This window comes from Plectropomus leopardus, chromosome 17 (assembly GCF_008729295.1).
Source record: "Plectropomus leopardus isolate mb chromosome 17, YSFRI_Pleo_2.0, whole genome shotgun sequence".
Classification (NCBI taxonomy): domain Eukaryota; kingdom Metazoa; phylum Chordata; class Actinopteri; order Perciformes; family Serranidae; genus Plectropomus; species Plectropomus leopardus.
In genome coordinates, this window is record NC_056479.1 from 818,000 (window position 1) to 834,557 (window position 16,558).

The 16,558-nt window shown below is 46.3% G+C and overlaps 1 protein-coding gene across 1 annotated transcript in view; it reads right to left on the reverse strand.

Annotated features, from left to right (window-relative positions):
* LOC121956787 (carbonic anhydrase-related protein 10-like) overlaps positions 1-16,558 on the reverse strand; it is a 208,771-nt gene that overhangs the window by 7,768 nt on the left and 184,445 nt on the right. The window contains exon 7 of the mRNA XM_042505171.1: positions 15,645-15,799. Within this exon, the coding sequence (XP_042361105.1) occupies positions 15,645-15,799 (155 nt within the window). The remainder of the gene's footprint in view (positions 1-15,644; positions 15,800-16,558) is intronic.

The window sequence follows — 16,558 nt, forward strand, 5'->3', positions numbered from 1 at the left end:
ATATCAAAAACACCAGAAATTTTGAAAAATAGTGGACACTTACACTGATACAAATTTTGTTTTAGGTGGCTAAAATATGTTTTGCTTTAGCCCCGTCCACAGCAGGATATTGCTTAGCTTCCATGCCAGTGTTGTGAGACTGTACTTTATTTTGGTCTATCAGAGGGGCGGCTGGGGTGTCACTTTTAAAAATTAAAAAAATAAAGAAAATACTACCTTGTTAAGTTGTATATGCCTTACAGAAGCCAAAATTAAAAACACTTAGTGCTTAAAAAAACAAAAAAAAAACTGACATGTTTTGCAGCACCCCTTCCACCCTATAAGTCACAAACAGTACGACTGCATTTTAAGAGACGGCCTTCTGTGACAATACCCACTGCAGGGGTCATCACTCATCGACCACCAGAAAACTTGTTTAAAAAGTTCAGCTGTCAGAGTCACAGTTTTAAAGCATTTATATATGAAAAGCCAAGTCAATAATAAAGGTCAATCATGAAAAAGTGTGGGCGATCAGCAAACTTGCCAACATCCAGTCATCATACTCTTAATGATGTTGATTAATCATCTGTTCATTTGAAAAGTTGAAACCACTAACTCACTGAAATTTGTTTGGTTGCTTTTTGGTAATAGTTCAGTTAACTAAATCTAACTAACTCTAACTAAATCCGTCACAACTCAAAGTTATTAATCATATACATAAAAATTGTTGCAAAAGGTGAAGGAGAAAGATCACACTCCATCTCAGCTATTAGAAACAATTTGTTCAGTAACAAAGTTTCAACAGAAGTGAATGAATAACAGCTCATTGTAATGAAAACACAGTTATACTTAGTTTCTTGATTATAAAGTGCTGAAAATATACGTATAGATATGACATACCAGTTCTGCCAATAGATGCCTCTTAATGCTACAAAGTGGGTCCACTGTGTAGAAAAGCGGTATTTAAGTCTTTATGATTTAATTGCTACATTGGAGTTTGCTACAAAAAAAGGGTAGAGGGACAAGAAATTAAAGGGTGAAGGAAAAATATTGAAGAAAAAACGCTGATCAGTCAGGACCACTTAGTCAAGAAAAACACTTCTTAGCAGCTTTTAAATTTAGCTCATTGCAGTTATTAGTATTTGGCGGTATGGCTCCGTTCTCGGGACCCCCTACCCTTCCAAGTGCTTATGTGGACAGCGTTAAACAGGAACAGCACACGTTCCTTTCCTGTGCATACAAGGAAGGCCTGAAGTAGGGAGAGCAGCAGCAAAAAAAAAGAGAACAAACTCCCCAACAGAGCAGGCATCAATGACAACAATGTCACTGATCAAGTCAGAATGGCGCAAGGGAGGAGGCGGGGAGGAGGAGGGTGCATGCAGAGGGAACAGGGAAGGCTAGAGCAGCTTAAATAAGGCGGCGCGAGTGAGTTAGCGAATCAGATGCTTAGAGGCGAATCAACTGGCCATCAGCTGATGGGGCTTGATATCAGCTGATATCAACAGTAGCAGCTCTTGATACAGTGGCCTGCCTGAACTAACGTCATGCTCAATATAGATAGATAGATGGATAGATATATAGATAGTTAGATAGATAGAGAGAGAGAGACAGACAGAGGGGTTGAGATGAGAGGATCGGGGATTGAGAGTGGGAGTAAATAAAGTGAGTAAATGGCAGATGGTGTGTGGGATTTGATTACACTGATGCATGATGCTGAGGGCTATTTCACAAAACCTAGATAGCAGATTAAGCCTGGATTTTGCAGTTATCCTGGATGAATTCAGCCGTGACTCTGGTTCATGACAGTTACCATGGAGATTTATGCTCTAGACCAAGCTAACAGCTAAGCAGTCTGATGACAGCTGCGAACAAATAAACGTTGAAGCACTCCGTTTTGCATCTAGGAGGGATGCTGCGGTGGCTAAATGAGCCTCCCATCTGCCACAGTTGATCATACAGGGGGTGAGAGGGGTTGTTAAAGATGGCTTTAATCTTGTCTTTTATCCTCCTCAACCACAGAGCTTTTTGACCAGTTTGTTGACATTGCTGGCTTCACCAGCCTTGATGCCGCCACCCCAGCACACCACAGCAACGAACAGAGAACTGGCTACCATAGACTGATAGAAGGTCTTTAGAAGCTGATTACATAATGAAGAAGAGCAGTCTACTCTGACCCTTCCCGCAGAGTGTGTCAGTGTTGTGTGACCAGTCCAGTTTTATGTTAATGTGAACCCACAAATACCGGTTTGAGTCCACCCTCTCAACTTCTTCTTCCTGAGTCACAACAGGAACAGTGGTCTCCTGTTCCTCAGAAAGTTCCTTGATTTTACTAATATTAAGCTCCAGGTGATTGTTATGGCTTCATTTGAGTAAGCTCCTTGTCAGTTCTCTGTACTCCTCCTCGTCATCCTCACTGATGCATCCAACAATGGAGGAGTCATTGGAGAACTTTTCCCAGTGGAAATCAGAGGTGCAGAGAGTGAAGAGGAATGGTGAAAGTACAGTACCCTGGGGTGTGCCTGTGTTGCTAATCGCCATCTCAGAGACACTGCTATCCACCCTGATGTACTATGACTGGCCAGTGAGGTAACCCAGTTCTTTTGACGGGAGCAGCGGGTTGAGTAGGGGAAGTGTGAATGGGGGGACTTCACCCATTTTTTGAGCACACAGAGGTGGGGGTTGTGTTGAAACTGTGGAAGAAGAGGTTCAACTCTGTGGCAAAGGCAGAGTACCCTTTGACTCCAGGCACTGGTTTGCTGCACTGCACTGTGCACTGCTCATCTGTTTCATTCCTTTCCACACCACCTTTGCATTGTTTTGCCCCAGTTTGGCCTCAATCTTCCCCTTATAGATGTTCTAGGAATCTCTTAGTTTCCTCTTCAGTTCCATTTTTTTTTACAGTTCTGAGTTGCTCATTGCTCATTGTCGTGTAGGCCTTATTTTTCCTGTTGGGAGGGTCTTTTATGTCCTTACTTATCCAGGGCTTGGGTGAATGAGACACTCAGTGTCATCCCTATAGTCCTCTTTGAATAACTCCCAGTCTGCAATGAGAACACTCCTGGAGGGTTACCTCAGCATCCTTCGACCAAACCTTTACATATCTTGTGTTAGCCCTCTGCATAACAAGTAGCTTGTAGGTGGCTACAAGATGTACCAGGTGATGTTTTGAGTCTCCAAGTGGTGGGAGGGGAGAAAAAGTTTATGCCCTTTTTGCATTAACATAAAGAAGGTCGAGAATTTAACAGCTAACAGCAAGGCTGAATAAATCCTGAAGTGTAACGGGTGAGGTGTAGACCCAGATGCAGTACACCGATTAACAGTTCTAGTTGGTAATGACGTTTATTTAAACCAACACAGAAAATGCACCAATGCTGGTGAAACAGTAATGGCAATAGTCCGTTCTTCGAGCGGAACGCCCAAACAGAGTCTCTGGTGATGAACGTTGGGAAGAAACCCTGCACTCGAAGGAGGAAATCCCGTCATCGGCGACACGTGTCTCGGAAGAGTGGTCGGGGACAGAATGAACCGTAAAACGTTGGGAAGAAACGGAGGAGATTACTGCACTCGACGCCTTCGAGGAGGAAATCCCGTCGTCCGCTGGATCGGCGACACGTGTCGGGGTGCCGTCGAGGAGGAGCGGAAGAGTAGTTGGGGACAGGCGGTAGATTTCGTAGCCGGCGGAGCAGTCCGTAAATGCAGCGGTCGCCGATGGGGAGCAGGCAGAAGGATCGTCGGGAAAGACAGGCGGAGATTTCGTAGCCGGCGGAGCAGTCACGTTGCTGAAACGCAGCAGCTGTGAGTGAGACGATGGGGAGCAGGCTAGCCGGTAGAGAGGGTGATCGTCGGGGACAGGCGGAGGTCTCGTAACCAGCGAAGTGGATCAGGAACGCCCCCCCCCCCAAGAAGCAGAGTCCCACGTCCACAGGAACAGGGCAGGTAGGTTCTCCAGGGAGCAGGCTTGTAGAGCAGGGCTAGAATTCCTCAGAGACGTCCGAAAAACCTCCCTCATCCTCCGAGAGGGAACCGTTCCCCTCCGGGGCAGAAACCACAGCGTCACCTTCAGACGGTGCAGACACAGGGGCAGGACGAGGAACAGAACCAGAGTCCCCTCGGGTCGAGGCGAGCCTGGAGGGTTGGTCCGGATGCAGACGATGGAAGTCCTCCACGAGTCGAGCATCCAGGATTTGGCGAGCCGGGACCCATGACCGTTCCTCCGGCCCGTACCCCTCCCAATCCACCAGGTACTGGAGCCCCCTCCCACGACGACGAGAGCGGAGCAGGCGGTGCACCGTGTAAGCAGGAGCCCCATCAATGATGCGTGGAGACGGGGGAGGCTGAGAGGCAGGCTGCAGGGGACTGTCTCTGAAAGGCTTGAGTCTGGAGACATGGAAGACAGGATGGATCCGCATAGTACGGGGCAGCTGTAGTCGGACCGCCACCGGATTGATCACCCTCTCGATGGGAAATGGCCCGACAAACTTGGGAGCCAATTTCTTGGATTGCCACCCTCAGGGGGAGATCTCGGGTGGACAGCCACACCTTTTGCCCCACCAGGTAAGGAGGAGCTCGGGAACGGCGACGATTGGCTGCCTTGGCGTTCCGATCTGCAGTTCCCAGCAGGGCGGCTCTGGCCTGAGTCCAAGTCCGGCGACAACGACGGATGAAGGCTTCAACAGAGGGGTAAGCAGTCTCTTTCTCTTGCGCCGGGAACAGGGGGGGTTGAAACCCATAAGCGCACTGGAACGGTGACAGGCCAGTGGCAGAGCTGGTGAGGGTGTTGTGGGCATACTCCACCCACAGCAGTTGCGAAGCCCAGGAGGTGGGGTGTTTGGACGTCATACACCGGAGAGCCGTCTCCATCTGTTGGTTCTTCCTCTCCGTCTGGCCATTTGACTGCGGGTGGTACCCGGAGGACAGGCTGGTGGAGGCACCCAGGAGACGACAAAACTCCCTCCAGAATGCAGAGGTGAACTGGGGGCCCCGATCAGAGACCACGTCAGAAGGGAGACCATGGAGCCGGAACACGTGCTCTAGGAGCAGCTCAGCGGTTTCTTTGGCAGAGGGGAGCTTGGGCAAAGGCACAAAGTGGGCCATTTTACTGAACCGATCTACCACTGTCAGGATAGTGGTGTTGCCTCCCGACAGTGGCAGACCGGTTACAAAGTCCAGAGAAATGTGGGACCATGGGCGAAGAGGCACAGGTAGTGGCTGTAGATGGCCGGCAGGAGCTCCCCGAGGAGCTTTATTCTGATTGCAGACAGGGCAGGCATTTACAAAGTCTGTGGTATCTTCATCCATGGTGGCCCACCAAAACCGTCGCTGTAGGAACTCCCTGGTCCGTGTGATCCCGGGGTGGCAGGTGAGTCGAGAACTGTGAGCCCATTGCAGGACTTCAGATCTTAACCGCTGGGGAACGAAGAGTCGGTCCAGGGGACACGAGCTAGGACCCGGCTGGTCCTCCACAGCAGCCTTTACACGCTCCTCGATCTCCCAGGTGAGGGCGGCCAGGAGACGAGAAGGGGGAATAATACTGTCCGGGTTGGGGAGGTCCTCCTCCCCAACTAGAAACTGACGAGACAGGGCATCAGGCTTGATGTTGCGGGAACCAGGTCGGTATGACAGGGTGAATGTGAACCTTGCGAAGAACAGGGCCCACCGGGCTTGGCGGGAGTTGAGTCTCTTGGCTGAGCGGATGTACTCGAGGTTCTTATGATCTGTCCAGACGAGGAAGGGGGTCTTGGTGCCTTCCAGCCAATGTCTCCATTCCTCCAACGCCAACTTCACCGCCAATAGCTCCCGGTTGCCGATGTCATAATTCCTCTCTGCCGGTGACAATCGTCGGGAAAAGTAAGCACAGGGGTGAAGCTTCTGGTCCTCAGCAGAACGTTGCGACAGGACAGCCCCCACACCCACCCACATCGGAAGCGTCCACCTCCACCACGAACTGTCTCTCGGGATCCGGGATCAGGAGAATGGGAGCTGAGCTGAAGCGTCTCTTGAGGAGCTGGAACGCTGCCTCCGCGTCTGGTGACCAACGGAAGGGAACCTTGCAGGAGGTGAGAGCAGTGAGAGGTGCTGCCACCGCACTGTAGCCACGGATGAACCGCCTGTAGAAGTTGGCGAACCCCAGGAACCGTTGCAGCTGTTTGCGGAGTCAGGAACCGGCCAGGAGGTAACCGCCGAGACCTTGGCAGGGTCCATCTCCATGCGATTAGGACCAATGATGTAGCCCAAGAAGGGAACTGAGAGGAGGCGTGGAACTCGCACTTCTCAGCTTTCACGAAGAGGGAATTCTTTAACAAGCGTTGCAGGACTGTCTGGACGTGGTGTATGTGTTCTTGCTTCGAGCGAGAGAAGATCAGGATATCATCCAGGTACACGAATACAAATTTGTTGAGAAAGTCTCTGAGAACATCATTGATGAGAGCCTGGAAAACTGCCGGGGCATTGGTGAGCCCGAAAGGCATCACTAGGTATTCATAATGTCCCGTGGGGGTATTAAATGCTGTCTTCCATTCGTCCCCCTCACGGATCCGAACCAGGTGATAGGCGTTGCGGAGATCTAGCTTGGTGTAAATGGTGGACCCCTGGAGCAGTTCAAAAGCAGAAGCAATGAGGGGTAGAGGATAGCGGTTCTTTATAGTAATGTCATTCAAACCCCGGTAGTCGATGCAGGGTCTCAGGGAACCATCCTTCTTACCCACGAAGAAGAAGCCAGCACCGGCGGGGGCGACGAGGAGGGACGAATGATGCCGGAAGCCAGGGCGTCCCCGATGTATGTGTCCATCGCCTCTCTCTCTGGTGCTGACAAGGAGTACAGGCGCCCCTTGGGAGGAACAGAGCCGGGCAGGAGGTCGATGGCACAGTCGTAGGGTCGATGCGGAGGCAATGACGTGGCCCTCGTCTTATTGAACACCTCCCGGAAATCATGATACTCAGGAGGCACCTTAGAGAGGTCAGGAGTGGAACAGGAACTGGCAGGTGGCACAGGCGTGATTTCTCGTCGTAGGCAGACCTGGTGACAGGAGGGGCTCCAATCCAAAATGGACCCCGTGGACCAGTCGATGTGGGGGTTATGGCGGCGAAGCCAGGGATAACCGAGGATCAGGGAATGCGTGGAGATCTCAGAATGTGAAACCTGATTGTCTCTAGGTGCGCGCCAGACAGGAGCATCGAGATGGGGGTAGTCTGGTGTGTCACCCTCCCCAGGAGATGGCCATCCAGTGCACTAGCCGGGATGGGATGAGGAAGAGGGTCCAACTTGATCTCCAGCTGCCGGGCGAGCTCCTCATCCATGAGGTTGACGTCGGCTCCAGAGTCAATAAAAGTTGCGAGGGTGTGAGATCCTCTCGTCAGTTGAAGTTGGACGTGAAACAGGGGCCGTTGATCAGGAGCAGAGTTCGAATGTATGGATCGGCTCAGCAGAATGCCCCTGTCTTCTGCTGAGCCCTCCCTTTTACCGGACACCGAGAGACAAAATGGCCGCCCTGCCACAGTACAGACAGAGGTTCCCTCGTCGGCGTCTCTCTCTCGTTCCTCAGGTGTCAGATTGGTGCGACCCACCTGCATGGGTTCTGCTCCCGAGGGGTGATCGGGCAGGGGAGCAGAAGCAGCGGGTATCCCATTCTGGTGATTGGGAGCCCGATGATTGGCTCCCTCCAGACTCCGCTCTCTCCTTCTGGCCTGGATCCGTCTGTCCAACCTCGTGGTCAATTCAATGAGCCCATCTAATGAACCAGGGAGGTCGAACGACACCAACTCGTCTTTTATGTAGGGAGCCAACCCGCTGAGGAAGGCGTCACACTGGGCCGCCGAGTTCCAGTCGCTCAACCGGGCTTTGGTTCTAAAGTCAATGGCAAAGTCTGCGACTGTTCGGTTCCCTTGTCTCTGACTCAGGAGACTTCCGCTGGCGTCAGGTCCCGCTGAGATGGGTCCGAAAACCTTACGCAATTCCTCCGCGAAAGCCTGGAAGGAGGCACAGGCTGGCGTGCCTCTCTCCCACTCCGCAGTTCCCCATAAGCGTGCTCTGCCGGTGAGATGGTTTATGGCAAAGGCCACTCTGGCTCCCTCTGTGGCGAAGGTGTGTGGCTGCAGGGCAAACAGGATTGAACAGTTTGTTAGAAACAGGCCGCAGCCCTCAGGATCCCCGGCATATCGTTCAGGGGCCCCCACCCGGGGCTCGGATACAGGGTTAGGAGTTGGCATCTGTGGTGGAGCAGGAGCTGGAGCAGGAGGGGTGTGATGAGTCAGGGTGGTAGCCATTTGTTGTACCTGGGTGGCTAACTGGGTTAGCGCTCGCTCCAGCGCTGATGCCGATTGGCGAGCTTCAGCCGCGTTGGAAGTGAGCTGAGCCTCGTGTTGCTGCAACATTCCTTCCACGCGGGCAAGACGAGACTGAAGAGCGGTGTTTTCTGCTGGGTCCATGTTTGGCCAGATCGTACTGTAACGGGTGAGGTGTAGACCCAGATGCAGTACACCGATTAACAGTTCTAGTTGGTAATGACGTTTATTTAAACCAACACAGAAAATGCACCAATGCTGGTGAAACAGTAATGGCAATAGTCCGTTCTTCGAGTGGAACGCCCAAACAGAGTCTCTGGTGAATGAACGTTGGGAAGAAACGGAGCTTACTGCACTCGACGCCTTCGAGGAGGAAATCCCGTCGTCCGCTGGATCAGGCGACACGTGTGGGGGTGCCGTCGGGAGAGAGCGGAAGAGTGGTCGGGGACAGGCGGAGATTTCGTAGCCGGCGGAGCAGTCCGTAAATGCAGCGGTGCCGATGGGGAGCAGGCAGAAGGATCGTCGGGGACAGGCGGAGATTTCGTAGCCAGCGGAGCAGTCCGTAAACGCAGCGGTGCCGATGGGGAGCAGGCAGAAGGATCGTCGGGGACAGGCGGAGGTCTCGTAACCAGCGAAGTGGATCAGGAACGCCGAAGCAGAGCACGTGGTCAGGAACAGAAGGCAGGTAGGTTCTCCAGGGAGCAGGCTTGTAGAGCAGGTCAGGGACAGGCAGGGTCGGCTTCGTGTGATCAGGCAGGTAAACGCTGGAAAGTCTTGCATGCTGCGAAAGAACGATCTGGCGACGTGTGTGTGTGTTGAGGAGGCTTTTATCAGGCACTGATTGCTGATAGGCTGCAGCTGAGAGGTGAGTGAGACGAGGTGGCAGAGGAGGTAGGCGTGGCTAGCCGGTAGAGAGGGTGAGTGGAAAAACACTGGCAGAGTGGCAGGAGGTGGATGAGAGGCAGGAACCGTGACATGAAGACTCATCCATTCATTCATCAGTCATTTTGATCAAAAACAAGTATGTTTTTTTGTGATATTTATGTTTTCTAGGAAGTCAGCGACAAGGGCAATTTTTCAGCATTTTTAATCTCCCCTTCCAAGAGCCTTCACCACCTGAGGGTCCCTGTGGACAGGACCTGTGACATCATCGCTGCCTGCACTGTTCTTTATAACACTGTCTGTCACAGGAAAAAGGGTCCTAGAGTTGCCTTGGAGATGGACCGGGACAATGCTGCAATATTTCCTGATAACATCAGTGGCGGACTGGTAAGTAACAAATACCTTTTTTATTATTTTAGTTGACATATTGATTTTTGATGTATTCTTTTAAGAAGTATATCCCTGATGTAAAGAGGGTCCTCACATAAAACTAGGCCATCTCTGCAGTGAAAAGACACAAATACTGTTGAAATTAGTGCTACACGACCAGAGAAAACAGAGGGAAAGAACTGTGGCATTCACTTTTACTCAATATCCTACAATTACCACAATACGCTGCTCTGTACCAGCCCAATAAATGCTCCTGCTGGTGAGTGACAACAACATGAAGTGTAGATATTCAGTTGTGTCACTGCAAGCAGGTGATGATATCTTATTTACATCACCTAAGTCTACTCCATTCATACTAGCTACTTCTACACAGAGATCGTGCTACAGGGCTGCAATGATGACCCCTCTTTTTACTGCCCCTGCACTTTTACTCAGAACCACCCGACGACATCACGCATTCAAAGGAGGCATGACAGGCAGGACGTTTAACACAAAAGCATCCACCTCTAGCGTGACATAAAACAAATGTGTTGGCAGCACTTTCTAAGCAATAGACTTATCGAGCTGAACTGCATCTCGCCTGGAGGCTTGACAAAAACTGCAATTGTTGGACCGACTTCTGACTTTTCCAGCAACCTTCAGTCTGTGCCGGAAGTCACAGAGGCACCCACATCCTGTTGGATTTGATTCTGATTGATTCAAATCTTAATCTGATTGGCTGCCACCTGCCATCTCTCCATGACCTGTACACAAGGGCCCTGAGGCGTGCAGGTAAAATTGTGGCTGACTTGATGAATTAGGAGGAAAAACTCTGTTATATTTTAGGTGATTTCAATATAAACCTCTTTAAATATAAATCAGATACACTTTGTGGGGATTTTCTCAATATTCTTCACTCTAGTTTATTTTTTTCATCAAGTCTACACGAGTTAATGAAAACTCAGCAACTTTGATAACACCGAACTAATTCTCTGACCAAAGGAATGAAATCTGGGGTTTTGTTTTCTGATCTGTCAGACCATTTACCTATATTCCAGTATTCTTTAATCAAGGCTAATGGAGCAAAATATACCAAGAAAATAATGACTAAAAAAATAATGAGCAACTCAAGTATTTCTAAATTTAAGGATGTGCTTGCTAGTATTTCATGGGATGATCTTTATGACAAAAAGAGAGCCAGTTCTGCATATCAAAAGTTTATGAAAGTTATTAGCTTTTTTTTTCGATGAATGTTTACCAATTGGCAGTTCTGTTAATAAACACAGGCAAGACTTCAAGACACCTTGGTTTACAGCTGATTTACTGAAGCTTTTGTGGAAAAAGAATAAATTGTATAGGAAATATGTCTCAAATCGTACTCCTCTTACTCAGAGTGTTTACAAATCTTACAGAAAAAAATATACTCATTCCATTAGATTTGCAAAAAAGAAATATTTCAGCGAAGAGTTAGGGATATTAAACCATGTGGAAATTAATAAATCATAGAGAAATGTCTACCCCAGAGTTACCTTCAGCCTTTTTTGGAGGGTAAAAACTCTTTTAACAATCCTTTTGATACAGCTCATAGATTTAATGATTTTTTTGTAAATATTGGTTACGAATTAGCTAACAAAAATTCCTGTTTGTCCTGGTAATCCACTGGATTTGATTCCAAGAAGATTTCTTGTTCTCTCCTATTTTAAGCCTCCTGATACCCAAGAAATAAGTGATATAATTGACGAATAAAAATTATCTTCTGCTGGTCATGCATTCCTTGTCAAACATGTGAAGCAGTCAGTATTACAGCCACTTGTTCATATTTTTTCTTTGTCTTTGAAAACAGGCTCTGTGCTGGAGGACTTAGAAGTTGCCAAAGTTATACCTGTGTTTAAAGCAGGAGATCCATGTTGCTTTAATAATTATAGACCTATATCCATTTTGCCATGCTTTTCAAAAATATTAGAAAAAATTGTATATCAATGGATAATTTCTCATTATATTCTAGTTCAGCAGTATGGCTGTAGCTGTGCGGTGCCATAATTAGTGATCAGCATGTCTCTGCTAGGGGCGCAGTCTATAAAGGTGGGTGGTTGTGCCATGGGAGCTCTCTTGCCTCGAAGCTTCCGGGTGCTCCGCCTCCACCAGTAGCTTTCACCTGATCGCCTCGCGGCCGGATCGCTCAGCTCGCCGATCCCGGGTATGTGCGGTGCTGCATGGTTCTGTGTGCTTTTCATAAAGTTTTGCGGTCATCATCAACATTGGCTCTCGTCTCTCATGCAGTGCCTGGACTTGGGTCTTCCTCTCCCTTGTCAGCGTTAATCGCTGGGCGGCGAGCGTCTCTTCCCTGCACCTCATCTCGCGTGCTGCAGCGTGGGAGAGTGATCCGCGGTCTGCCACGTTTGTAATTATGCCGCTGTGGCGCAGAGTGCTTCTCTTCCTCACTTTGTGATGTTCATTCAACTCCTAACGGTATGTAGACATCGTGATGCCAAGTTACCGGCATAGTTAATTTATGAAATAAAAAATATGTCTTTCAATGGCAGGGTACACGTGTGTGCGATCCCTTCCACCAGCTCTAACGCCGCCTCCCTCGCACGCCGCGTGGGCCGGCTGCTGTTTTGCGTGCTTGTTTGTGTGGCGATTGTTTATTTCCATTCATCCAACTCTACGTCTCCAACCCTGCTGTTACTGGCACTCATTAAGGTGATTGCTGTCCCTATCCTGGGTTGTGCATATCTTAACCTTTTCCTAAGCATGGACTGAAGTTTATTAGTAATAGTTTCTTTTTCTTTACTAGTGTGTTGCATGTGTACTGGGGTTTAGTTACTTTTGATAGTTGTTATTTTATTTTTTTGCTTTATGTTTGGGTTGTTTTGCATGTTTGTTTTGGCTTACTTATCCTTGATTATTTTTCTTTGGTTGCCTTGCATGTTTATTTGGGTTTATCAGTTTTGATGAATTCAAGATTATTTCTGATTATCTTTATTTGCTTTGGGTTGTTTGACAGTTTTCTTTTGCTTGCATGTGTTGGGTTTTGTTAAGCTATGTGGGTTCATTAATTTAACCCTGATGTAAAACCCAATTTAGTTATTTGTCCTTTTTTTGTGTATTTTGTGTGGGGTTTTGTTAATTTATGTGTGGTTCATTAATTTAACCCTGATGTAAAACCTAATTTAGTTATTTGCCTTTCTCTTTGTGTATTTTGTGGGGTTTGTTTAAGGGTGAGTGCATGCGTATAATGATTTTATTGAACTGTGTTAAGTAAAATAATATATTGTTAAATAAAATTAACTTAATTTTTTAGGCTGGACCCGGTCTCAAGCTTTCATCAGTGAATGAACTTGTGTGCTTTAACTACTGTGGAAAGGGTTAGTACAGTTCTCCAGGTGAAATTCCTGGGGTGGCGTTGTCGGTAACTGATAATTATTTTGTCAAATACTAATTCCTCTAATAGCGGTTTGGGTGTGGTTGGCCTGATCAAAATTCTCTTTAAAAGAATTATTAAACTCTGTCCATTATTCAACTTAACAACCTACCCCCCCCCTCATGTTGCCACACAAACATCAGTATAGTTTCCGGAAAAACCACTCCACTTATATACTGTAACTTTGCTTCAGCTGATTGACAATGTCACCTCTGCACTTGAAAATAATGAATTTACTTGCAGTATTTTCATTGATATTTCAAAAGCCTTTGACACAGTTAAATCATATTTTGTTAGAAAAGCTGTATAAGTATGGTTTTCATGCTGCTGCTTACAAATGGTTAAACAATATGTCTCTAATAGAAGTCAGTTTGCTTGTGTTAAAGGTTATTTTATTATTATTTCTTATCTATATAAATGATTTGTCTAATGTTTCAAATATTCTGTCTCCAATAATGTTTGCAGATGATACAACCCTACTTTTCTCTCGTTCAAATTTTGATTCACTGATGGAGGATGCTAATGCTGGTTTATCTGCCTATGCTACATGGTTCAGATTAAATAAATTATCTTTGAATATAAAAAAAATCTAACTTTATTGTTTTCAGTGGTAAAAAAACATACTCACATACAAAGATTTATCTAAAATTATGATTGAGTCTATTGAGATGCCTCAGGTGTCAAGTACAAAATTTCTGGGAATTGTTGATGAGAATCCGAATTGGAGATGTCAAACTAAAATCATAAATCTATTGGTATAATAAGGAGGGTTGGTCATTTTGTCACCACAAATTGCCTCATAACACTTTATTATAGTTTGATTTTTCCTTATCTTTCATATTGCAATATAGTTTGGGGGAATACTTTTCCGACTACTCTTCACAAATTTTTGGTCCTCCAGAAACGTTTTGTTAGGATGCAACCAGATCAGAGTCACATATTTTAACCTCCCCTTTATTTCAGGGACTCCAGATTTGAACTATTTATGATATTTATATTTTTCAGATATGTTTTAATTAAAAACAATTTTAAGTGATGGGAATATTCCTCAGCAGTTCAAACTTACTTTGAAACAAATTCACAGTTAGATTCATATGCAACTCGTAAATCATTAGATCTTTACCTTCCTAAATTTCTCACTTGCAGAGGTCAATTTTCAATAAGATTTCGGGGTAGCAAATTATTGAATGACTTCTTTTATTTGGCAAAAAACTGTATCTCCATACAATGTTACTGAAGATGCTTGAAAAGTATTGCACATGGGTTGATAGAAAAAGCTAATCTCCCTCACATACACACGTACACACACACTCATACATAGACGCATATACATACTATACCATATGCTTAATTGTTGTTGTTGTTATCTAGCATGTTTGTTTTTAGTTTGGCATCATTAGTATTATTTTTTGTGTTCTTCCTCTATTTTAAGTTTTTAATAATTTAGAAAAGAAAGTTTTTTTTAGGTGGAGGCTTTAAATAAGCCCTTTGGGTACCTGTCTTTCTTGTTATTTTTTTTCCTCTGCATGTTTTAAACTGTGCATAATGAATAAATACAAAAAATACAATACAAATAGATGCACATGACCATACATGCACACAACTTAAAACCACACACGCACATTATTGGGAAAATGGACATGTGGCTTGAGTGTCGGTTGCATTGCGGGAAGGATTAAAGGATTTAATTCAAAAGTGTAAAGATAGGATACTACTTATACATGTATGCTTCTAATGAAGGACCTGTATCATTTGCTGGTGATGTAAATAGCTCTGTTAAGTGTAAGGAAGTCTGAGGGGCTACCAGGAGAAAAAGTTAATCAATAGTCAGAGTTTGAAATCATTGATATTGCCGTGCCATACCCATTTCCCCAAGCAATAAAAAGAGAAAAAATAGGATATATAACTGAAAACATCGCGGTGAAACAAGGTTATTGGCGGCACACTGATGAGACAGGTCAGCACAGAGAAACAAGTCATTCAGATCATCTGGGGAAAGGTTCGCAATAGCCACACAATTATTTGTACAGTGGTTTCTTCTCTGTAATGCTGTAATTTAAGTCAGCATCTTTTTTCTTCCTCCTCTCCTCTCTCGATGTGCATGCAAGCATGCCGGTAAGTGAATTACTATGGTAACGGGACGCTTTCGGAGGGGCTTCCTCTCAGTGGAGCTGTAAGTGAGTCTCTAGTATGTATGCTATATGGGCCAGTAGATCTGGGTATTTTACACAGCAAGTAAAGATGCGCGCGGACACAAATCTAACCAGCATGCATTGCGTGTCTGTTATATGGCAGCTGATCTTGTCCTCTGATCGGAGAGTAAAGAGCCCCTTAATCTTATTGTTGTCCGAATTTGAAGACATTTATGGCTGCAGTTCTTCTTCTTTGCATTAGCAGCTATGCTAACAGCTGCTTTTTAAGGTGGGTCGCACATATAAACACGTCATCAAAGTGTCCCACTCCTGCTGACCATGGTCACGTCTTTCCAGGTTTATGCTTTACACAGACCTCGTTTCAGGACTGGTACTACTTTAGCTCCTGGCTCAGAGGTGAGGCCACACTGTTTCCCTTCTGGCGATCAGATGTTATATACAGAACAGCAAGGCAGCACAATATGCCATTCCTGCCTTGAACAGGCACTATAAATGCGGCTACTAAAGACACAGTTGGAGAGGGAGATCATTTATATATAGACCTTGGAGACTACTACCTGCATCTGCGTTACGTAGACAGGCTTGTTGATAAGTATCCACGTGGACGTCTCGTAGCAGGGAGGGATGGTGATGGAGCCCTCATAGGTGATGTAACGCGTGGTGTCAGGGTAAAGGTCAGCTATGTTCAGACCCATTAATAAGAATGCATCATCTAGAGAGAGAGAGAGAGAGAAGGAGGGAGAGAGAGAGAGAGGGAGAGGGAGTGAGAGTGAGAGTGAGAGAGAGACAGAGACCATTAGACAATTTTCTTTCCTTTCCACATGATATCCCCACAGTAATAATGGCCTGACTCAGGCTGTAAGGAATATTAACAACATATTTGACAATGCTGCAAATTTATCCCATCTGAAAAAGTCTCAGCATCACAAATCCAAAAAGTCAGCTATTGAAAAGTGGTTTGACACAGACTGCAGACATCTGAGAAAAACACTCGGAAATGAATCAAATCAAAAACACAGACAGCTGGACCATCCTGATCAACTTGCTGCAATTGAAGAGTCCATTGACTCAAATAATTTCTGCAAAAATGGCACTCTTTCAACAAACTGCACAAATAAGAATTATCATTGCTTTTCAAAATGGTGAAATGTGGAAAAAAACACTTGTATGCACTTGTATAAACCTGTATAGTACTATAACACTGCATTCAGTCCAAAATAATCTCAACAAATTACAAATTTTAGACACAGTCGTCCCCTCCCTGAGCTACCGCCTTATCGTAGTGGAGGGGTTTGCATGTCCCACTGATCCCAGGAGTTGAGTTGTTGGGGGCTTTATGCCTTTGGTAGGGTCACCCATGGCAAACAGGTTCTAGGGGAGGGACCAGACAAAGTGAAGCTCACCGGACCCCTTTTGATGAATGCGACAAATGGTTCGAAGTTTCCCTTGCCCAAAAGTGGGTCACCGAGCC